The following is a 24,377-nucleotide window of genomic DNA, read 5'->3' as shown; positions in this document are numbered from 1 at the left end:
TTTGCTCTTCTACACCATACATGATACACAGAAAAACCCCATGCGGCTCCTGTGGGGACTGTGTCCACCAGCAGAGGACAAGGGCATTCTTCTGTCTGCAACAACGAAGGCAACTGCGAGGATGTAATTTTTCCTTTGACAAAATGAGCTTAATGTTGTTTTAATTGGAGACAGGATCTTGGTCTGTCACCCAGGTTGGAGCGCAGCGGCACGAGCATGGCTCACTACGGCCTCAACTTCCCAGGCTCAAGTGATCCTCCCATCTTAGCCTCCCAAGTGGCTAGGACTGGAGGAATGCACGACCACACCTAATTTTTAAATTTTTTGTAGAGACAGAGGTCTCACTTGTTGGCCAGGCTGGTCTCGACCTCCTGGCCTCCAGCAATTCTCTCACCTCCCACCGGGCCTACGTCTTTTTTTTCTTTTTTCAGACGGAGTCTCGCTCAGTCGCCCAGGCTGCAGTGCAATGGCGTGATCTCGGCTCACTGCAACCTCTGCCTCCTGGGTTCAAACGATTCTCCTGTCTCAGTCTCCCAAGTAGCTGGGATTACAGGCACCGACCATCATGCCCAGCTAATTTTTCTATTTTTGTAGAGACAGGATTTCACCATGTTGGCCGAGCTAGTCTCAAACTCCTGACCTCAAGCAATCCACCTGCCTCAGCCTCCAGAAGTGCTGAGATTACAGGCGAGAGCCACCATGCCCGGCCACGGATAATCTTTTTTTTTTTTTTTTTGAGACAGAGTCTCCATCACCAGGCTGGACTGCAGTGGTGCAATCTCAGCTCACTACAACCTCCATCTCCCAGGTTCAAGGGGTTCTCTTGCCTCAGCCTCCAGAGTAGCTGGGATTACAGACGTGTGCCACCACGCCTGGCTAATTTTTTTATTTTCAGTAGAGATGGGGTTTCACCATGTTGGCCAGGATGGTCTCAATCTCTTGACCTCGTGACCTGCCCGCCTCAGCCTCCGAAAGTGTTGGCAAACAGGCATCAGCCACCGTGTGCCCGGCCTGTTTTTTTTTTTTTTTTCTTTGAGACGGAGTCTCACTCTTGTTGCCCAGGCCAGAGTGCAGTGGAATGATCTCAGCTCACTGCAACTTCCACTTCCCAGGTTCAGGCAATTCTCCTGCCTTAGCCTCCTGAATAGCTGCTTACAGGCACACACCACCATGCCCGGTTAATTTTTTGTATGCTGGCCAGGCTGGTCTCGAACTCCTGACCTCATGATCCGCCCGCCTCGGCCTCCCAAAGTGCTGTGATTTCAGGCGTGAGCCACCGTGCCCGCCCAGCAATAGATAATTTTTCACATCCACTTTTATGGTCTAAATGTTCTACAAGAAGTATTATTTCACAATATTTTTAAATTTAATAATATGTTTAAGTAAACTTTAATCATTTAAGACAGACTATAAGCATCATACCAATTCAGTCAACAAGTATCTGAATTTCTCAGGAATAACTTTCCTAACATAATACCAGCAGCTCCAGACCAGCGTGCCACTCACTGGTCAGCTGGAAGCTGGCCCCCACCAACTGCCCAGTAGCTGAGTGGATCCAGCAGCAAGAACCTTCTACAACCAACCGCTAAGCTCTATATTCCATTCTTTTCCTAAACAATGTTTTCGAACCTTAAGTGCCTACCAGAAGCTGCTGGAGACCTCCTTCAAAATTTATTGTGTGTGTCTGTTCTAACCTGTCTGGAGTTTGACTGACACAAGGCACTCCTCTTCTGTTTTGCCTAAGTCAGACCCAAGGCCAAAAAAAGCTTAAAAATATTTCAAACCCATTTAACTCTCAGATGCCTGGGGCAAAAGATTACAGTCCCAACATACAACAGACTGCCTAAGGCAAAAATCTGGGTGTGTTTCTGGGAAATCAGGACATTCAGAGGCCTCAGTGTGTGCTGGAAAATTCAGAAAGCTACACACATGCCCAGGGCAAAATGCCCACTCTGCGAAGATCTCCTTGGGCCTCGAGCTTGCTTTCACTCTGGGCTGATCCCTAGGCCAAGGGCAAGCCGATGAAGAGTTCAAGGAGGGCTCAGGCACAGAGCCAGTTTGTAAAGACTGGAAGAGTTCCTGGCATTCAAGGAAATCTTTGTCAAAACACCAACTCAACACAAGCTGAGGAACAAGGACTTCAGTGACTACATAACGAAGGAAGATAGTCTGCAATAATAATAGCTTGGAAAAGTCGTTAAATAAAAGGGCTCCCATATCCTTCGGCAAGCAAAAAACCCCACCAAATCCAAGGAAAGAAGAATCTGATTTCCAGAGCTACTGCGTTCTAATCATCACAGGTCCAGTTTGCAACAACAACAAAAATCACAAGGCACACAAAGAAACAGGAAAGTATGACTCAGTCAAAGAAATAAAAACTGACAAACTATTCTGGGGAAGGCCAGATGCTGGATTTACTAGACAAACACTTTGAAACAACTGCCTTAAATATGCTCAAAAACTTAAATAAAAACACAGGCCGGGCACCGTAGCTCACACCTGTAATCCCAGCACTTGGGGAGGCCGAGATGGGCAGATCACCTGAGGTTAGGAGTTTGAGACCAGCCTGGCCAACATGGTGAAACCCCATCTCTACTAAAAATACAAAAAAATTCCAGGCACAGTGGTTCACACCTATAATCCCAGCACTTTGGGAGGCTGAGACGGGCGATCACCTGAGGTTGGGAGTTCGAGACCCGCCTGACCAACATGGAGAAACCCCGTCTCCACTAAAAATACAAAATTACCTGGGCATGGTGGTGCATGCCTGTAATCCCAGCTACTCGGGAGGCTGAGGCAGGAGAATCACTTGAACCAGCAGAGGTTTCAGTGAGCCCAGATCGCACCACTGCACTCCAGCCTGGGCAACAACAGTGAAACTCCATCTCAAAAAAAAAAAACAAAAACACACAACTAAAAGAAATAAGGAAAACAACATGTGTGTGAACCAAACAGGACTATCAACAGAGACAGCATAAAAAGGAACAACACAGAAATCCTGGAGCTTGTAAAAGGTACAATGACAAACGTGAAAAGCTCATGCTAGCAGTTCAATAGCACATCTGGGCAGGCACAAGAACGAATCAGGAAACTTGAAGATGGGAAGACTGAGATTCTGCTCCAGCAAGTCTCCTCAGAAAGGAGAAAGAACAAGAAGACGAGCAGAGACTAAAGGACCTGTGAGATGTCAGCTCACCAACCAACACACACAGTATGGGAGTTTGAAATGGGCAGAAAAGAATGTCTGAAAAAATAATGGCCAAAACATTTTCGAGTTTAATGAAAGACAAGAATTTTACAAATCCAAGAAGCTCAACAAACTCCAAGTAGGATAAACTCACAGGACCCAAAATAAACACATTTTCATCAAAGTGTTGAAAGACAAAAGACAAAAAAGAGAGAATCTTGACGGCAACAAGAGATAAGCGACTGGATAACTGCTAACAGCTGACTTCTCATCAGAAATCACGAAAGCCAAGGCCGGGCACAGTGGCTCACGCCTGTAATCCCAGCACTTTAGGAGGCTGAGGCGGGTGGATAAGCTGACGTCAGGAGTTCGAGACCAGCCTAACCAACATGTGGAAACCCTATCTGTACAAAAAATACAAAAATCAGCCAGGTGTGGTGGCAGGCACGCCTGTAATCCCAGCTACTCCGAAGGCTGAGGCAGGAGAATTGCTTAAACCTGGGAGGTGGAGGTTGCAGTGAGCCAAGATGGTGCCACTGCCCTCCAGCTGGGCGATAGAGCAAGAATCTGCCTCAAAAAAATGTGTGTTTTTCAGCACTCAATAATTAACAGGTAGATTTGTGTCAACAAGAAAATGCATAGCCTGAAAAACAGCTTTTAAGAGAGAACAAGATAAAAGATCCATGGAAAATAAAATATTACTTTTGGGGACATGTTTCAACGAGTTTGTTACCATCTGTAAGAGGAGACAGGAACAGGAGTGAATGCTGAGCCACCCAGTCACTAAAGTCAAATCTGGATGGGCTGAAGTGTGTGGTGAGAAGGATTAGAGCTAGAGACCATCTCATCTGCGATAAGGATGTGCTCCAGGAGCGCAATCCCAGGAGGGTCTCCTCCAGAGCTCTGCTGAAGTTCTCAGCAAGAAGGCGCCCGGCCCCTCCTCTAGCCCCAGGCATGAAGACCCAAGAGCCAGGTCTGTGCACATGCTCTACAGGAGAAGCAGAAGAGCAGCACCCGGTGCAAAGACTCGGGAGCAACAAGCCACCAACTTCATGGTCTGACTTGTTCCTATATTAGAGCCGCAACAATTACCAAGCAGTATGACAAGTCATGTGCCCTGACACACATTATTAGAACATTTTTATTCAATTACAAGAAATTTTGTCCATGTGCAGCCAGGCTTCCACAGGTTACCCCTCTACCTATCAGCCATCTTTTCTTTTTTTTCAAGACGAGGTTTTGCTCTGCTGCCCAGACTCGAGTGTAATAGTGCAATCACAGTTCACAGCAGCCTCAACCTCCGAGGGTCAAGCGATCCTCCTACCTCGGCCTCCCAAGTAGCTAGGACTAGAGGCCCTCGCCACAACATCTGGCTATTTTTCTTTTTCTTTTTTTTTTTTTTTGAGACAGGGTCTTACTCAGTTGGGACTACAAGTGTGTGCCACCATGCCCGGCTATCTTATCTACCTATCCACCTGAGACAGGGTCTCCCCTTCTGTTGCCTGGGCTGGAGTGCACTGGTGTGATCTCGGCTCCCTGTAGCCTCCACCTCTTGGGCGCAAGTGATCCTCCAACCTCAGTGTCCCGAATAGCTGGGATTACAGCTGCGCACCACCACACCCAGCTAACCTACAGCTGCGCCAGGCCCAGCTAACCTACAGCTGCGCGCCACCATGCCCGGCTAACAAAATTCATGTCGTTTCAAGTCAATGATGGGCCGCATATATGAGGGTCCCGTTAAGATTATGATGGAGCTGAAAAATTCCTATTCCTAGCCATCGTGATGTCATAGTGCAATGAATTACTCATGAGTCTGGGGTGATGCTGGTGTCAACGAACCTACTACGCGAACAGCTGTATGAAAGTACAGCACATACGATCACGTACAATATGTAATACTTGATAATAATAAATGACTGTTACTGGTTATGTATTTACTGCACTATACTTTTTTTTTGAGACAAAGTCTCACTCCATCACCCAGGCTGGAGCACAGTGGCGCGGTCTCGGCTCACTACAACCTCTGCCTCCCGGGTTCAAGCGATTATCCTGCCTCAGCCTCCCCAGTAGCTGGGATTACAGGAGTGTGCTACCACGCCTGGCTAATTTTTTGCATTTTTAGTAGAGACGGGGTTTCACCATGTTGGTCAGGCTGGTCTCGAACTCCTGACCTCAGGTGATCCACCCGCCTCGGCCTCCCAAAGTGCTGGGATTACAGGCGTGAGCCACCACGCCCGGCAGCACTATACTTTTTATTGTTAATTTAGAGTATACTGCTTCTACTTATTTTTAAAAAGTTAACTATACAATAGCCCCAGGTAGGTCCTTCAGGAAGTATCCAGAAGAAGGCGTTATTATCACCGGAGGTGACAGCTCCATGCACGTTACTGCCCCTAAGAACTTTGGAGTGGGACAAGATGTGGAGGTAGAAGACAGTGATACTGCTGGTCCTGATCCTATGTAGGGCTAGGCTAGTGTGTGTTTCAGTCTTAGTTTTTAAACAAAAAAAGTTTAAAAAGAAAAAAAATAATCTTACAAACAGAAAAAAGCTTATCAAATAAGCATATAAAAATAGTTTTGTGGTCAGGCGTGGTGGCTCACACCTGTAATCCCAGCACTTTGGGAGGCCAAAGCAGGCGGATCACCTGAGGTCAGGAGTTCGAGACCAGCCTGGTCAACATGGCAAAACCCCATCTCTACTAAAAATACAAAAATTAGCCAGGCGAGGTGGCTACTTGGGAGGCTGATGCAGGAGAATCACTCGAACCCGGGAGGCAGAGGTTGCAGTGAGCCGCAATCACACCACTGCACTCCAGCTTGGGCCACACAGTGAGATGCGGTCTCAGAAAAAAGCAAAAAATATTTTTTATGTCTGTACAATATGTGTTTTAAACTAAGTATTAGTTTATAAAGTAAAAAAAGTTATAGTATGTGAAGGCTAATAAATTATTTAAAATTTTTTTCTTTTACCTGACAAGAAAACTCTTTTTAAATATATTTAGGAGAGGCGCAGTGGCTCACACCTGTAATTTCAGCACTTTGGGAGGCCAAGGCGGACGGATCACCTGAGGTCAGGAGTTCAAGACCAGCCTAGCCAACATGGTGAAATCCCGTCTCTACTAAAAATGCAAAAATTAGCTGGGCATGGTCTCGGGTGCTGGTAATCCCAGCTACTCGGAAAGCTGAGGCAGAAGAATTGCTTGAACCCAGGAGGCAGAGGCTGCAGTGAGCCAAGATCGTGCCATTGCTCTGCAGCCTAGGCGACAAGAGCGAAACTCCATCTCAAAAAATAAATAAGCCGGGCGCAGTGGCTCACGCCTATAATCCCAGCACGTAGGGAGGCCAAGGCAGGCATTTGCCTGAGCTCAGGAGTTCGAGACCAGCCTGGACAACATGGTGAAACCCCATCTCTATTAAAATAAAATAAAATTAAATTAAATTAAAATAAATAAAATAAAATAAAATAACATAACATAACATAAAATAAAATAAACAAAACAAAACAAAATAATTAGCCAGGCGTGGCAGCGTGCGCCTGTAATCCCAGCTACTCGGGAAGCTGAGGCAGGAGAACTGCTTGGACCTGGGAGGCAGAGGTTGTGGTGAGCCAAGATCACGCCATTGCACTGCAGCCTGGGCAACAAGAGCGAAGCTCCTTCTCAAATAAAGTATAGCCTAAACGTCCAGTGTTTATGAAGTTGACAGTGGTGTACAGTCATGTCCCAGACCTTCACATTCACTCACCATTTACTCACTGACTCACCCAGTCCCGCAAGCTCTGCTGACACTAAGTGCTCTAGACTGTACCTTTATCTTTTGTACCTTATTTTTACTGTGCCTTTTCTGTTTTAATATGTTTAGATACACAAACACCATGTTACAGCATTCAGTACAGTCACATGTTGCTTAAGTTTGTGCAGCACGTGGCTGTAGGAGCAACGGGATATACATACAGCCTGGGTGTGTAGCAGGCTGTGTCATCTAGGTTTGTACAAGTATGCTCTATGATGTTCGCACAACAATGAAATCACCTAACAATGCATTTCTCAGAATGATTTCCACCGTTAAGTGATGCATGAACTGTACAAGGCCAAAAAAGTCACTTTAGGGAGTCTACCATCAACAAAAACAAAAAAAGGTGGGAGCAACTGTAGAATCAGAAGTGAATTTAATCTGACTTACATTTATAACTGTTTTACATGGTTTCCTATGGTACAGTATTCACCCAATCCAAACTCAGAAGCCCATATCCAACCAATTCAGCAATAAACATTTGAGTCCTATTGAGTACCCAGAATTCCTGGAGGAGGTCACCCAGGGGTCAAAGGCTACAACCCCAGGAAGTGTACAGCGTAAAGATGAATCAGCCCAACCCACAGAACACTTACATGCAGTTCACGCAAGTGTACAGGATTTGAGTTGTGTTAATTACGTGTGGACTAGTCCAGGGGGAAGCTTGGCAAACTGGGAACAGGTCCTCAAGGAGGACCCAGAACAGACAGTTTATATTTAAACCACATCTTCTTCCACCCAGCTCAAATAGCTATAAAAATGATGTTCATTATCCTAACATCCTCCAACAGCTCAGAAATGGCAAAAACACAGAATTTTTAAAACATTCTCTATACACTCAAAATGCTATTGCATTCTGAAAAATACAAGACCAAAAAAGCCACTTTGAAAACACAACAGTAGACCGGGCACAGTGACTCACGCCTGTGATCCCAGCACTCTGGGAGGCCGAAGCAGGCGTATCGCCTGAGGTCAGGAGTTCGAGACCAGCCTGGCCCACGTGGTGAAACCCCGTCTCTACTAAAAATACAAAAATTAGCAGGGCGTGGTGGTGGGCGCCTGTAATCCCAGCTACTTGGGAGACTGAGGCAGGAGAATTGCTTGAACCCGGGAGGAGGAGGTTGCAGTGAGCTGAGATGGCGCCATTGCACTCCAGCCTGGGTGACAGAGTGAGACTCCATCTCAAAAAAAAAAAAAAAAAAAAAAACACAACAGTAGTTTTAAATTTCCTTATTTCGGCTTTTCTCTTTTTTTTTTTTGAGATGGAGTTTTGCTCTTGTTGCCCAGGCTGGAGTTCAAGTGATTCTCCTGCCTTAGCCTCCCGAGTAGCTGGGATTACAGGCACGCGCCACCACACCCGGCTAATTTTGTATTTTTAGTAGACATGGGGTTTCTCCATGTTGGTCAGGCTGGCCTCGAACTCCCAACCTCAGGAGATCCGCCTGCCTTGGCCACCCAAAGTGCTGGGATGACAGGCATGACCCAACATGCCTGACCTATTTCACGTTTTCTATATTCCATCTGTTCAAATAAAAGTCAAAAGATGAGTTTTCTTACTGCCGATTATTAACGACTGAACACCATTAAAAACAGCACCTTAAGAGCCGTCTTTCCCAGCGTGGCTGTGCTAACAATGACGTCACATCATCAGTTCATTCCCCAGTGGAACCAGCAACACAAAAAACTGGAACAATTCAGCTACAGCTCATTGTCTTTTTTCCCACTAAAGATAAATGTTCTCAGAATATCTGTATCAATGTAACCAAGGTATTCCTAGTTCTCAGAATATTTGTATCAGCCTAATTAAGTCAATAAATACGACTAAAAGAATACATTACAAACGTTAACAATGTTAGGCTACTACTGCCTTAAGGGACCTAGTTGGATCTTCTTACAACAAGGGATAGCAAGACAGAACTGCATTCCGAGAGTGTCCTTTCAAAGCTGCAAAGGGAGGAGTTATCTAGTGACTCTGCAACGAGTCTCAACCCCCAGGCTCTGTTTTAGAAAAGGCACTTTCAGGTGGGGCGCCATGGCTCACGCCTGTAATCCCAGCACTTTGGGAGGCCGAGGCGAGCGGATCACCTGAGGTCAGAAGTTCGAGATCAGCCTGGCCAACATGGTGAAACCCTGTCTACTAAAAATACAAAAATTAGCCGGGCGTGGTGACACGCGCCTGTAATCCCAGGTACTCAGGAGGCTAAGGCAGGAGAATCACTTGAACCTGGGAGGCGGACGTTGCAGTGAGCCGAGATCGTGCCACTGCATTCCAGCCTGGATGACAGAGCAGGACTCCATCTTCAAAAACAAACAAACAAAAAATTAGCCGGCGTGGTGGCACGTGCCTGTAATTCCAGCTACTCAGGAGGCTGAGGCAGGAGAATCGCTTGAACCCGGGAGGTGGACACTGCAATGAGCCGAGATCACACCACTGCACTTCAGCCTGGGCAACAGAGCAAGACCCTGTTTCAAAAAAAAAAAAAAAGGCGCTTTCAAGTATAATTTGAACAGATGCTTTGGTAGCATAAAGGTTTTAAGCAGGAATCATCTGTAAAAAAAATTATCAAAACTTACCACCAGTAGGACCAAGAGTCATAATCAACTTTTATTATATTATCAACTGATAGGTTGCTATGCAACAGGCGGCTCTCCCCTCCTGTGTCCTGTGCATTGTAAGATTTTTTAGCGGCATCCCTGGCCTCTGTCCACTAGATGCCAGTAGCACCAGTCCTCCCAGTCTATGCCAATCAAATGTGTCTCCAGACACTGTCATACGTCCCAGGGAGGGGAAGGAGGCAGACTCACCCTGGTGTCGTGCTCCAATGCCCTTCACAGGACAAAGAACACAAGCATTCCATCTCAAATGACAAACTGCAGCAAAAACCAAATACTGTCTAGAAATCTATGGAATTCTCAGCAGAGCACTTTCTCTGTTCCTAACAAATCAGCAGAGATGTTTGAAGCCCAACGTGCCCTCTAAACTGATGTGCATGAGGAAAGCAGGGCCGCAGGGGCTGTGGCTCTGGCACGAGGTACTTCCTGGTCTCCCTGCCACCACTTCCTAGGTGCAGCTGTAACATCTTGTTCCGTGCTCAAAGCCCGCTTCACATTGTAGAGATGGTAATGTGTGCCTTAAACATGCCCTCCTGTACTGCATTTTAGCAGCAAATTCAAGAATTCCTCATGAAAAAGTGTGGAGGTTGATTTACTATGACTGTCATTATTCAAGATATTATAAATTGCTCCAAAAACCAAACATAAAAGAAAACAAGAGCCCCACAAAAATGTTAAACAGATAAGACTACCCAAATGCCAACTGCTTTCATTAAAAGCTTCCTTAATTTAGAAACCCTCTTTTCTTCATTTTCCAAAAAAACCTTTCTCTTCAACAAAGCAAGAATAGTTACATTTTCACAATGGAAAAATCTGCTGTTACTATAACAGCCTCATCTCCTGGAATATTTCCACCAATCATGCATGGAGCTGTGCTGTACTTCTGCAACCGCAGGTCTAAATGGGACCTGCCAGTAAATGGGGGAGCCACGCCTGACTACAATCACCTCACTATTAATAAATGATCAGCACTTGAAAACATGTATAAGCCAGGTGGGATGGCTCACGCCTGCAATCCCAGCACTTTGGCAGACTGAGGTGGGGGGACCGCTTGAGGACAGGAATTTGCGACCAGCCTGGGCAACACAGCGAGACCCCAGGTCCAAAAAAAATAAATTAGCCCTGAATGGCCATGCAGGCCTGTACTCTCAGCTACACGGGAGACTGAGGTGGGAGGATCGCTTGAGTCCAGGAGCTCAAGGCTGCAGTGAGCTATGATGGCGCCACTGTACTCCAGCCTGGGTAACAGAGTGAGACTCTAAATAATAAAATAAAAGGAACACAGAGTTTTACCACTGGAAGAAGTACTAAACACTAGGTGAGACAGAAGTAAGTTGGTTACTGGGTTTTTAACTTAAAGTAACAATTATGCTAAAATAGCTGCACTGTGTTCTGTGCCTACAAATCAGTGATAACAATGTATCTCAATTTGCCAAATGAATATTTTGGGTTTTGAGACACAGTCTTGCTATGTCACCCAAGCTGGAATACAGTGGCGCCATCTCGGCTCACCACAACCTTCACCCTATGGGTTCAAGTGATTATCCTGCCCCAGCCTCCTGAGTTGCTGGGATTACAGGCACCCGCCACCACGCCCAGTTAATTTTTATATTTTTAGTAGAGTCGGAGTTTCACCATGTTGGCCAGGCTGATCTCGAACTCCTGACCTCAGGAGATCCACCTGTCTTGGCTTCCCAAAGTGCTGGGATTACAGGCAAGAGCCACCGGGCCCAGCCAAAATTTCTTTAAAAGCTATCTCTACTAAAAATACAAAAATTAGCTGGCATAGTGGTGCACGCCTGTAATCCCAGATCCTCGGGAGGCTGAGGCAGGAGAATCGCTTGAACCCGGGAGGAGGAGCTTAAATACACAGTAGTTATTAAAGGCAACTGATTTGTACACTGAACACTTTCCAAAGTGCAAAGCGGCATTTGCCCTCTGCTATGAACCTCCCTTTATTTATGCCAACACATGCCAACTCCTGTGTCCCAGGCTCAGCTCCACTTACAAGCTTGTCAGGAGTGTCAGGTCGCAAAACGAAGGCATTTCAGCCACCCTTGCAGCCCTTCAATACGGAAACACACCAGACTTTCCTAGTAGCTCTGTTCCGACCTGCTCTGCTCAGCTCTTCAAACAAGACAATCTCGTTTTCTTTCCCACTGGGAGCTGTCCTCCTTCACACATCGTCTGCTGTCTACTCTGCCAAAGAGCTGACCAGGCCTCAAATCCATTTCTTTCTTTCTTTTTTTTTTTTTTTTTTTTTGTTTGAGACGGAGTCTCGCTCTGTCGCCCAGGCTGGAGTGCAGTGGCGCGATCTCGGCTCACTGCAAGCTCCACCTCCCGGGTTCCCGCCATTCTCCTGCCTCAGCCTCCCGAGTAGCTGGGACTACAGGCACCCGCCACCACACCTGGCTAATTTTTTAATTTATTGTATTTTTAGTAGAGATGAGGTTTCACCGTGTTAACCAGGATGGTCTCAATCTCCCGACCTCATTGTCCGCCCGCCTCGGCCTCCCAAAGTGCTGGGATCACAGGCGGGAGCCACCGCGCCTGGCCTCAACTCCAATTTCTTGGTGGTTCCTTCAGCCACTTCACCTTAGTGATGAGGTTTCCACTCTTCCTAACCCTAATCTCAACTCTGCTCTCCTTGCAAGGCCCCCACTTTACATGCACTCCTTCTGCCTCCACTCCCTCCTCACTCTCCAGCCCTATGTCCAGCCTCCTTCCTTATCCTGGAGACAACAGCCCTCTCAAAGGCTGCCCAAGACTTCCTGATTGCCAAGCCATGTCCCTTGGCCATCTCCTTCCCAGGACGCCCTCCTTCTTACTTCTTCTTTCTGGTACTGGGATTCTCTGGGAAGCTCAGTTCTGCCCATCCACATTCTGAGTAGGACAGAATCACTGTGAGTTCCCTCAATTCATTTATTGGAGTCTCCACCTGGAAAGCTCCAGAAGCCACTGACTGTCGGCTCACCTCTCTCCAGTCTTCACCTTGGAAGATACCGTCTCTGATTTAATGAGCAAGTCTTCAAATGTGACATTACCAAACACCATCTGCCACATAAGGAAGTGTGGAATTCATGCCACATAAAGTGTGGGATTCATGCCACGTAAGAAAGAAAAAGTATGGGATTCATGCCACATAAGAAAGTGTGGAATTTATGCCACATAAGAAAGAAAGTGCGGGATTCATGCCACATAAGAAAGAAAGTGCGGGATTCATGCCACGTAAGAAAGAAAGTGCGGGATTCATGCCACATAAGAAAGTGCGGGATTCATGCCACATAAGAAAGTGCGGGATTCATGCCACGTAAGAAAGTAAGTGCGGGATTCATGCCACATAAGAAAGAAAGTGCGGGATTCATGCCACATAAGAAAGAAAGTGCGGGATTCATGCCACATAAGAAAGAAAGTGTGGGATTCATGCCATGTAAAAAAGAAAGTGTGGGATTCATGCCACGTAAGAAAGAAAGTGTGGAATTCATGCCACATAAGAAAGAAAGTGTGGAACTACCACTAGGTAGAACTGATAGAGTTTATTTGGCATAGGACAGGGGTCACTTTTCTAAATAAACAGAGTTTTAGTTTAGCACGTTAAATAGCTGTAGGCAATAGTAAATTCAACTTGTTCTATTTATATTTGACTATTAGATATTCTGGGATCTTAATATTCTGGGATCTTACTGATCAGAATGTGTCAAATTCATTTGACATTTTCAAAGTATAAACAACTGTTAAAGAGTTGCCTATTTTTATTCATAAATTATACTTAGTTTGTTACCATGGCAACAAAAATAGCAACAACAAACCCAAACTGTCCTGTCCAATTGATCTTCCTAAAAAACACTTTACTAATCATAGGCTCCAGACCAGGCCCTTGGACAAATAAGAACCTTGTCCTCGACCGGGCGCAGTAGCTCACACCTGTAATCCCAGCACTTTGGGAGGCCGAGGCGGGCAGATGACCTGAGGTCAGGAGTTCTGACCAGCCTGGCCAACATGGTGAAACCCCGTCTCTACTAAAAATACAAAAAAAATTAGCCGGGCGTGGTGGCACGTACCTGTAGTCTCAGCTACTTGGGAGGCTGAGACACAAGAATTGCTTGAATCCAAGAGGCGGAGGCTGCAGTGAGCCAAGATTGCGCCACTGCACTCCCTCCTGGGCAACAAAGCGAGATTCCGTCTCAAAAAATAGATAAATAAATAAATAAAATACAAATACAAAAATTAGCTGGGGTAGTGGCGGGCATCTATAATCCCAGCTACTCGGGAGGCTGAGCCAGGATAATCACTTGAACCCAGGAGGCGGAGGTTGCAGTGAGCCGAGATCGTGCCACTGCACCCCAGCCTAGGTGACAGAGCAAGACTGATAAAAAAAAAAAAAAAAGTCACCTTGTCCTCAAAGAGGGCATTTCAGTCTATCACTGGCAAAGTAAAAACACTCCCCACCAGACCCAGGCAGACCTCACGCTCCAGCTGCTCCAAAGTCTCTTCCAGCCTGAATTGCAGGTTCTCCAGAGCCAGGCTACAGGGCCAGCCACACGTGGGAGGCAACCTCCACCGGCTCACCGCCAAGAGCCCTGCCAGGTGGGGCCCAGACACCCCCATGGAGCCCACCCTCCAGTCTCCCAGGAACACCTGTGCCTCCAGTCAGTCAAAGGCTCTGAGAGAGGAAAACGCTGCCTTTCTTTACACACAGCCCTGCGTCCTGTGTATCCAAAAATCAAGGACTTGAAGAAGCCATTTGTTTTCCGGAAAACCACACACTCTGACAATCTTGTACACACTGAGCCCCCACCCAACCACACCGGGCTCGAGGCTCCCCAGCCACTGTGGAAACAGTACTTGGATCCACATCTTAGTCAAATTATTAAAATACAGCAGACAAGAACAGGATCATAGTCCTCATCTTTCTCTCTTCCCCCACATTAATACATTATTTAGTATTTCAATGAAATGAGCCAAATTTTAAACCTAAACTACTTATGTACTCTTGCAAATTTTCTGATAATTTTTTATATAAATTCAAAACACAAATTCATTTTGAAGTTGGAATTGGAATAAAATCATTGTGGTTCAAATAAGAGACCAACGACGCGTTGTTACATTATTTTCTAACTCTACAGTGATGTTGAATTTAGTAGACAAATCTGAAATCAGCATTAATAATATTTCAGCCTTAGGATGGGCGCAGTGGCTCACGCCTGCAATCCCAGCACTTTGGGAGGCGGAGGAGGGATGGATCACCTGAGCTCAGGAGTTTGAGACCAGCCTGGCCAACACGGTGAAATCCTGTTGCTACAAAAAACACAAAGCCAGGCACGGTGGTGGGCTCCTGTAATCCCAGTTACTCGGGAGGCTGAGGCAGGAGAATGGCTTGAATCCAAGAGGCCAAGGTTGCAGTGAGCCAAGATCACGCCACTGCACTCCAGCCTGGGCAACAGAGTGAGACTGGTAATAATACTTTGGCCTTTACATAATTACGCTAAGTTACGTGTGCTTTTAAGCTTATACATTTAATTTTATTTTTAAACTTAAAAAGAACTTGTATCATCAACCTGAACACTGAGTTTAAATTCAGAAAAAAAGATTTTAGGGCCAGGTGTGGTGGCTCACATCTGTAATCCCAGCACTTTGGGAGGCAGAGGCGAGCAGATCACCTGAGGTCAGGAGTTCAAGCCCAGCCTGACCAACATGGATTAACCCTGTCTCTACTAAAAATACAAAATTAACTGGGTGTGGTGGTGTAGTGCACACCTGTAATCCCAGGTACTCAGGAGGCTGAAGCAGGAGACTCGCTGGAGCCCAGGAGGCGGAGGTCGCAGTGAGCCGAGATCATACCATTGCACTCCAGCCTGGGCAACAAGAGCGAAAAACTGTCTTAAAAAAAAAAAAAAGATTTTAAACAATTTATCTGCATTTCACTGGTACCAATTCCTTATGATTTATTCCATTAACCTGTGTCACTGCCCTACACCACAAATTTGGAAATGATCCCTTACAAAAAAGGAAGTGCTGAAATATCCTCTAGGTTAATAACTTAATCCACACTGTACAAATGCTGAACTCCCCTCTGTGAGAAAAGCCCCTCATCCCCTTGTGTGCTCAGTACCGGGAGAGGTTCCCAGGCCCAGGAGAAGTCCAGGATACATGTTCGCCTCGGTGGCCACAAGACTCTTCCCTGAGCACAAGTGGGAGGCCCAGCCTCCATCTCACTGCCCTTCTTACTCATCTCTACTGCAAGACTCATTCCTACTGTTCAAAAGGTCCGAATTTGGCCAGGCATGGTGGCTCACAGCTGTAATCCCCGCACTTTGGAAGGCCGAGGCAGGTGGATCACGAGGTCAGGAGATCAAGACCATCCTGGCCAACACGGTAAAACCCCGTCTCTACTAAAAATACAAAAATTAGCTGGGTGTGGTGGCATGTGCCTGTAATCCCAGCTACTCGGGAGGCGGAGGTTGCAGCAAGCCAAGATCGCGCCATTGTACTCCAGCCTGGCAACAGAGCAAGACTCCGTCTCACAAAAACAAGGTCTGAATTCTGGCTCTCACTGAAAGGTCAACTTATCTCCATGTTTATCATGTTAGCATGTGCAGAATTCAATTCAATACAAATGGTTCTGGCTGAATGGTGAGGAGAATTTTCTTTAAAAACTCAAAATCGGGCCAGGCGCGGTGGCTCACGCCTGTAATCCCAGCACTTTGGGAGGCCGAGGCGGGCAGATCATGAGGTCAGGAGATGGAGACCATCCTGGCTAGCATGCTGAAACCCCGTCTTTACTAAAAATACAAAAAAAAATTAGCTAGTAGTAGTGGCAGGCGCCTGTAGTCCCAGCTACTCGGGAGGCTGAGGCAGGAGAATGGTGTGAACCCTGGAGGCATAGCTTACAGTGAGCCGAGATTGCGCCACTGCACTCCAGCCTGGGGGACAGAGCAAGACTCCGTCTCCGGGGAAAAAAAAAAAAAAAAAAATTCCAAAAAACTCAAAATCTTGGCCAGGTGTCTGGGAGTGGTGAGATCATAGCTCACACCTGTAATCCCAGCCTGGAATGCAGTGGTGCAATCATAGCTCACAGCAACTTCAAAATCCTGAGCACTGGGGCAGGAGGATCGCTTGTGCCCGGGAGTTTGAGGCTGCAGTGAGCTGTCATCATACCAGTACACTCCAGGCTAGGTAACAGACACCGTGTCTCAAAATCAAAAACAAACAAAAACTGAAGATCCCCACAGTAGACGCATAACTTCCTTTGTTGTGACACAGTATTTTGTAAAAAAAAAAATGTCAGATTAAAGCGTAGCCATTAGGACCCTACCATTGATTTCATACCGTCTACAGTATAAACACACATAAATAGCATTTTCACTTGAAAATTTCTTTTTTTTTTTTTTTTTTTGAGACGGAGTCTTCCTCTGTCCCCCAGGCTGGAGTGCAGTGGTGCGATCTCGGCTGGCTGCAAGCTCCACCTCCAGGGTTCACATTCTCCTGCCTCAGCCTCCCGAGTAGCTGGGACTACAGGCGCCTGCCACCACGCCGGGCTATTTTTTTTTTTTTTTTTTTTTTGTATTTTTAGTAGAGACGGGGTTTCACCGTGTTAGCCAGAATGGTCTCAACCTCCTGACCTCGTGATCCGCCCGCCTCGGCCTCCCAAAGTGCTGGGATTACAGGCGTGAGCCACCGTGCCCGGCCTGAAAATAACATTCTTTAAAATGCTACTACCAAAGTTTAAGGAATATGCTGGTGCACCTTTCCATGCTAAGAAACACAACAGCGCATGCGCACACACACAACACGCAAGTCAAGAAGAAAAGCAACAGCTCTTACCAGCATCTCCAACAACTGAAAGCGTTAAAAATTCCAATTTGTAGGCCAGGCGCGGTGGCTCACGCCTGTAATCCCAGCACTTTGGGAGGCCGAGGCGGGTGGATCACGAGGTCAGGAGTTCCATACCAGCCTGGCCAAGATGGTGAAACCCCGTCTCTACTAAAAATACAAAAAATTAGCCGGGCGCGGTGGCAGGCGCCTGTAATCCCAGCTACTCGGGAGGCTGAGGCAGGAGAACCGCTTGAACTCAGAGGGCGGAGATTGCAGTGAGCCGAGATCGCGCCACTGCACTCCGGCCTGAGCGACAGAGTGAGACTCCGTCTCAAAAAACAAAAAAATTCCAGTTTGTGTGGACAAAGGCTGTACTTGCAATGATCTAGAAGCGAGCCCCTGAGGAATAATTAGCATTTCCTAGACAGCAAGTTTGTGTTTCAAGCAGAGTAAATGATAACTTCATAAAACCACAGGACCAAGCTAAATTGTTTTGTAGCAGGATAGACAGTTCCCTATGAGGCTGACTTAACACTTTACATGACCTTATAATAATTCCTAATCAACTGTCTTTTTGTAGAAGTTATGTGAAAAGCATCTAGTTTTCCCTAAATTTTAAGGTTGAGAGCACAGATTGAAAATCCATCATGCTTGAAGCGTCTTCCAATTTGGGCTACTGAAAACACGGCAGGGAAAAAGGAGTCCTTCCTGCTTAAAACACGGCACTCTTGAAACAGCTCACTACTGAAAACGAGTGAACAACAACAACAAAAAAAGACAACAGACAACCCTTCATCGGTTAAGAGACACAGATTTCAGTTCGCGGCAGTTCCTCCCACCGCACACCGTTTTAACATTTCTGTTCAGCGCGACCTCGCTGCGGGTTAGGGACAGCACGCGCGAATTCCCCGCACGCACAGAACCCAGAAACCTTGACCCGCGCGCGCAGCCGCCCGCAGCCCCGGCTCCAGGAAGGGGGAAAGACGGGGGGCTGCACCTGCCAGGAGGGGGACCGGGAGGACGGGGGTCGGGGCCAGGGACCGTCGAGGGTTGGGATCCAGCCGGGGCCTGGGTCCCACTGGTGGTCCCGGCCGCGGGACGGAGTCGGGCCCCCGCTCGTGGGTGGTCCCGGGCCTGGGCGCGGGTCCCGTCCCGTCCTGCCGGGCGCTGCAGGCCGCAGATCCCGCCCGCCCCGCCCCGAGGCCACTCACACGCGCGGCAGCTGCAGCGGCGGCGCCCCGCGCCTCTGGAACACGCCGTCCACGAATACGCCGTTCTTGCCCAGGCAGCGCAGGTAGAAATCGCCGCCGGCGTCGGGCCTGGGCTGCGCGGGCGGCAGCTCCGGAGCGGCCCCGCCATGGCCGCCGCCGCCGCCCGGGGGCGTGAAGATCTCGAGGTGGCGCCGGGAGATGAAGCTCGAGTGGCCCATGCTCACGTCCACCGAGCCCTGCGACGAGTTGCGGCCGATGGTCACCGAGCGCTTCTTCATCAGATACTCGAACTCGCGGCCCTCCAGGCGCGCCACGGCCCAGCCGCCCGGCGGGGACCCGCCGCCCCCGGCCCCGCCGCCCCCGGCCCCGCCGCCCGCGGGTGGCGTGCCCGCGCCCGAGAGCGCCGCCGCGGCCGCCGCCATGGGCCTGCGTGAGGGCCCCCGGGCCGCTCCGCGCGGGCGCCGGTGGCGCGGGCCGAGGCCCAGGCCGCGCGGATCGTCGGCCGCCGCGCACCGGAGCTGAGGGAGGGGGCCGAGCCGAGGCCGCCGGCCGGCGAGCGAGCGAGCGGCGGCGAGGGGCGGGAGCACGCGCGGCCGCGCCACCGAGCCGGCACGCCGGGCCCGCCCCTCGCTGACGGACGGCTACGCCGGCCAATGGGGGCGGCGCACGGCAGTGGGGCTACCGAGGCAGGCCAATGGCAAGACACGTCGCACCAAGCTGCCGGCACGTCAGGCGGCGACGCCCGACGCAGTCCCGACTCCGGGCGCCGCGGAAAACCCGGGGCGGACGACCGGGAGCCCGCGCGGGATCGGGGCTGGCGCGGGGTCGGCGCGGGCGCGGGAGCTCGGGGGTCTGAGCCCGGCCTGGTAGTGCCTTAGACGCGGCGGGCGGGACCAGGCCCAAGGTCACAGCGGGCGCCAGGCACGCGGCGGCCCCCAACCCGGCGTGAACGCCTGGGTGCGGATAGGCGGCCGCCCGTGCGCCCAGGCCCGGCCGCCAAGCGGCCTTTTCCCCGCAAGGTGCGGGAACATCGCGGAGGGGCCGCAGGCCGCGTGGCCTCAGACCCAGGGGACCCGGTGACACGTTCGTTTTTAACCAGCAGCTCCAGGACTGGATGTCGTTATCATTCCTGGCTAGCGGGTCATGTCAATGTGTCAAAACTGTCCTGCAAAATACGCAGAAGTTCTGAATCACATTTACTTAACTGTCGTCAGCACACAGTTTAAAAATATACACGAGGCCAGGCGCGGTGGCTCACGCCTGTAATCCCAGCGCTTTGGGAGGCCGAGGCGAGCGGATCACCTGAGGTCAGGAATTCGAGACCAGCCTAGCCCAACATGGTGAAATCCCAGCTCTACTAAAAATAAAAAATAAAAAATAAAAAATAGCCGGGCGTGGTGGTGCACACCTGCAGTCCTAGCTACTCAGGAGGCTGAGGCAGGAGAATTGCTTAAACCTGGGAGGCGGAGGCAGGAGAATTGCTTCAACCTGGGAGGTGGAGGTTGCAGTGAGCCGAGATCACGTCACTGCACTTCAGTCTGGGCAACAAGAGTGAAACTACGTCTCATATGTACATATATGAACTATATATATATATATATATATATATATATATATGAACTCTCATGAACGAATAGTTAATATCTTAACCAATCTGATACTAAGTTTTTAAAACAGAATTTCGCCACCGTTTAAAAAATTACAAGATCTCATCTAAATCAAGATGTTTACTAACCAATGAAACTCCTTCCATTAAAAAGACAAAATCCTGTGGCCGGGCGCGGTGGCTCATACCTGTAATCCCAGCGCTTTGGGAAGCCGAGGCGGGTGGATCACAAGGTCAGGAGTTCAAGACCATCCTGACCAACATAGTAAAAGCCCGTCTCTACTAAAAATACAAAAATTAGCCAGGCATGGTGGGGCATGCCTGCAGTCCCACCTACTTGGGAGGCTGAGGCAGGAGAATCGCTTGAACCCGGGAGGCGGAGGTTGTGGTGAGCAGACATCACGCCACTGCACTCCAGCCTGGGTGACAGAGGAGACTCCGTCTCAAAAAAAAAAAAAAAATAGGGAAAAGAAAGAAAAAATCCTGTAAATGTATCTCACGGGTACTTAACCAGTTGTGGAGACGTTCAAGGTTCAGGATCCTGAAAAGTCTACAACCTCTTAAAGAGGAAGAATTCCGTGGGAAGTCAGTGTCAGCCCTAGAAACCATGGCTTAGGCTCCAAGCGTACAGCTTCTCAAAACTGAAATAGCAACAAATGTTACCAATTTAGTCTCTGCTGGGGAGGGACTGCCCCCTGAATTGTCTTACTTCTTTCAGCATGGTGGTTCCTGCAGGGTGTGTGAGGAGATCCTGTTATAGCCTATATATACAGGTTATAGCAAACACCCCAGGGTTCCTCTATTTGCTGCTTGTTAAATAGCAAAGAACAATTAGAAGAGACAAATGATACAATGTAGGTACAGAGGCCTGGCACGGTGGCTCATGCCTGAATCCCAACACTTTGGGAGGCCGAGGTGGTCGGATCACTTGAGGTTAGAAGTTCGAGACCAGCCTGGCCAACATGGTGAATCCACATATCTACTAAAAATACAAATATTAGCTGGGTGTGGTGGCGCGTGCCTATAATCCCAGCTACTTGAGAGGCTGAGGCAGGAGAATCGCTTAAACGCGGGAGACAGAAGTTGCAGTAAGCAAGCGGAGATTGCACCACTGCATTCCAGCCTGGGTGACAAAGCCAGACTCTGTCTTGAAAATAATAATAATCATCATAATGTAGGTACAAAAGGAGTTTAGTGTGAGTAGAAAGACTTGAGACTGGACTTAAACGGAGCAGGATAAAGTGGAGATCCTGAACAGGAACCACCAAGTGGGGGCCCCAGGTAGGAGACATTAGGGTCAGTTCATGCATTTTTACTCATTCAGTGTGTAAAAACTTTTTCTAAAAGAAATGGAAATTAATTTGTCCCTCTGAATGTAACATTTACATGTCTTTTTTTTTTTTTTTGAGTGGAGTTTTGCCCTTGTTGCCCAGGCTGGAGTGCAATGGCGCAACCTCGGCACACGGCAACCTCCACCTCCCGGGTTCAAGTGATTCTCCTGCCTCAGCCTCCCAAGTAGCTGGGATTACAGGCGCTCACCACCACGCCTGGCTAATTTTGTATTTTTAGTAGACGAGGTTTCACCATGTTGGCCAGGATTGTCTCAATCTATTGACCTCGTGATCTGCTCGCCTGGGCCTCACAAAGTGCTGGGATTACAAGCGTGAGCCACCATGCCCGGCCTACATTTACCTGTCTTAAATTGCCATATATGTGTTTGTAATTATAGTACAACTTCCTACAGGTGCAAAGTGTTCTGGCAGGATTTCCTAGACAGAAAAAAAAATTGCTTCATTAAATATTCACTTATATATTAGAGGGATTTTTTTTTTCCTTTTTTTTTTTTTTTTTTGAGGCAGTCTCACCCTGTTGCCCAGGCTGGAGTGCAGTGGCCCAATCTCTGCTCACTGTAACCTCCGCCTCCTGGGTTCAAGCGATTCTCCTGCCTCAGCCTCCCGAGTAGCTGGGATTACAGGCGTGTGCCACCACACCCAGCTAATTTTTATATTTTTAGTAGAGACCGGTTTTCACCATATTGGCCAGGCTGGCCTCGAACTCCTGACCTCCAGTGATCCGCCCGCCTCGGCCTCCCAAAGTGCGGGGATTACAGGTGTGAGCCACCGCGCCCGGCCATATGAGAGGGATTTTAGGGGACATTGAGATAACTATGGAAATGATAAATAGGAAGCGTATCATTTAACAACAACAACAAAAAAACACAGGCCGGGTGTGGTGGCTCACACATGTAATCCCAGCACTTTGGGAGGCCAAGGCAGGCGGATCACTAAAGGTCAGGAGTTCAAGACCAGCCTGGCCAACATGGTGAAACCCTGTCTCTACTAAAAATACAAAAAATTTTAGCTGGGTGTGGTGGCGCATGCTTATAATCCCAGCTACTCAGGAGGCCGAGGCAGGAGAATTGCTTTAACCTAGGAGGCGGTGGTTGTTGTGAGCCGAGATCGTGCCACCGCACTCCAGCCTGGGTGACAGAGCGAGACTTTGTCTCAAAAAAAAAGAAAAGAAGAAAAGAACAACAAAAAAAGATGGGCAGGCCAGGCACGGTGGCTCACACCTGTAATCCCAGCACTGTGGGAGGCCCAGGTGGGCAGATCACAAGGTCAATAGATGGAGACCATCCTGGCCAATATGGTGAAACCCCATCTCCACTAAAAATACAAAAATTGGCCAGGCACAGTGGTTCACGCCTGTAATTCCAGCACTTTGGGAGGCCAAGGAGGGCGGATCATGAGGTCAGGAGATCGAGGCCATCCTGGCTAACACGGTGAAACTCCGTCTCTTTTAAAAATACAAAAAATTAGCCGGGCATGGTGGTGGGCGCCTGTAGTCCCAGCCACTTGGGAGGCTGAGGCAGGAGAATGGCGTGAACCTGGGCGGCGGAGCTTGCAGTGAGCTGAGATCTCACCACTGCACTCCAGCCTGGGCAACAGAGCAAGACTCTGTCTCAAACAAAAACAAAAACAAAAATTAGGGCCCGGTGAGGTGGCTCACGCCTATAATTCCAGCACTTTGGGAGGCCGAGGTGGGCGGATCACCTGAGGTTGGGAGTTCGAGACCAGCCTGACCAACACAGAGAAACCCTGTCTCTACTAAAAATACACCGGGCGTGGTGGTGGGATTACAGGTGTGCACCACTACGCCCGGCTAATTTTTGAATTTTTTCAGAGACAGGGTTTTGCAATATTGCCTATGCTGGTCTCGAAGTCCTGAGCTCAGGCGATCCGTCCGCCTCAGCCTCCTCAAGTGCTGGGATAACGGGGGTGAGCCACCGTGCCCAGGCTGTAAATTTTTATTAAGACCAAAAAATTGAATTACATTGGAGATATAGCTTTCAATAACATGTCTGGGGCTTTCCCCCCTGACAATTCACTCACGTATCCACTGATGAAAAGTGCTTATTGCTATAATGAGGCAGGTGTATATAAATATTATCCCTGTTATTTCATTAATGTATACATAGAAATAAATAGAATGAGAGGAAGTTTTATTACAACAACCTAACTCTGATTTTTGAACCTCTTTTGATTGCTGGTGTTACAAGGGAGCTGAAAAGCGATCGCAGAGGACTCAGGACTGGGAGACATGGCAGCAAAAAAGCATCTTGGTCCAACCTGGGCACTCAGTTGAGACCCCAGAAAGGGAACACCTTAGGAGTAAGGGCTTTAGGATTAGGGGTGTGTAAACTTTACTAGTGTTAAGTTCACCAGTATAAAGAAAAAGCTAAAATATATGAAATGGAGAATTTATTGAATTATCTAAACACCAAACTGGAAACAGCTGAAGACAAGATTTTTCAACTCAAAGTTACATCAGTTGAAATAATCTGAATCAAAATTCCAAGATTAAAAAAAAAGAAGGAAAATGAGAAAAAAAGAAAACAGAAATGAATATTAGAGACCTGTGGGACAAGATCAAATGGTTGAATAAATGTAAAATTTGACTGCCAAGAGATAGGGAGAAAGAAAATAGAGCAGAGGAAATATTTAAAGAGATAATATGTAAGAAGTTTATAAATTGGTGAAAATATACCAACCCACGGATCCAAACAGCTCAGCAAACTCCCAAAAAGATACAGTCAAAGAAAAATACATAAAAGCATATCATAGTCCAACTGCTGAAAACCAATGATAACGAG

General features: G+C 48.1%; 1 protein-coding gene across 1 annotated transcript in view; it reads right to left on the bottom strand.

Moving 5' to 3' along the window:
* Positions 1-19,197, bottom strand: part of FOXK2 (forkhead box K2) — a 91,169-nt gene extending 71,972 nt beyond the window's left edge. The window contains exon 1 of the mRNA XM_024234562.3: positions 18,619-19,197. Coding sequence (XP_024090330.2) covers positions 18,619-19,040 — 422 coding nt within the window. The 5' untranslated portion in view covers positions 19,041-19,197. The remainder of the gene's footprint in view (positions 1-18,618) is intronic.
* Between the last annotated feature and the right edge of the window lie 5,180 nt (positions 19,198-24,377).

This window comes from Pongo abelii, chromosome 19 (assembly GCF_028885655.2).
Source record: "Pongo abelii isolate AG06213 chromosome 19, NHGRI_mPonAbe1-v2.0_pri, whole genome shotgun sequence".
Taxonomy (NCBI): Eukaryota; Metazoa; Chordata; class Mammalia; order Primates; family Hominidae; genus Pongo; species Pongo abelii.
The sequence above is the reverse complement of the archived record's forward strand: the minus strand, read 5'-3'. Positions and strand labels throughout refer to the sequence as shown.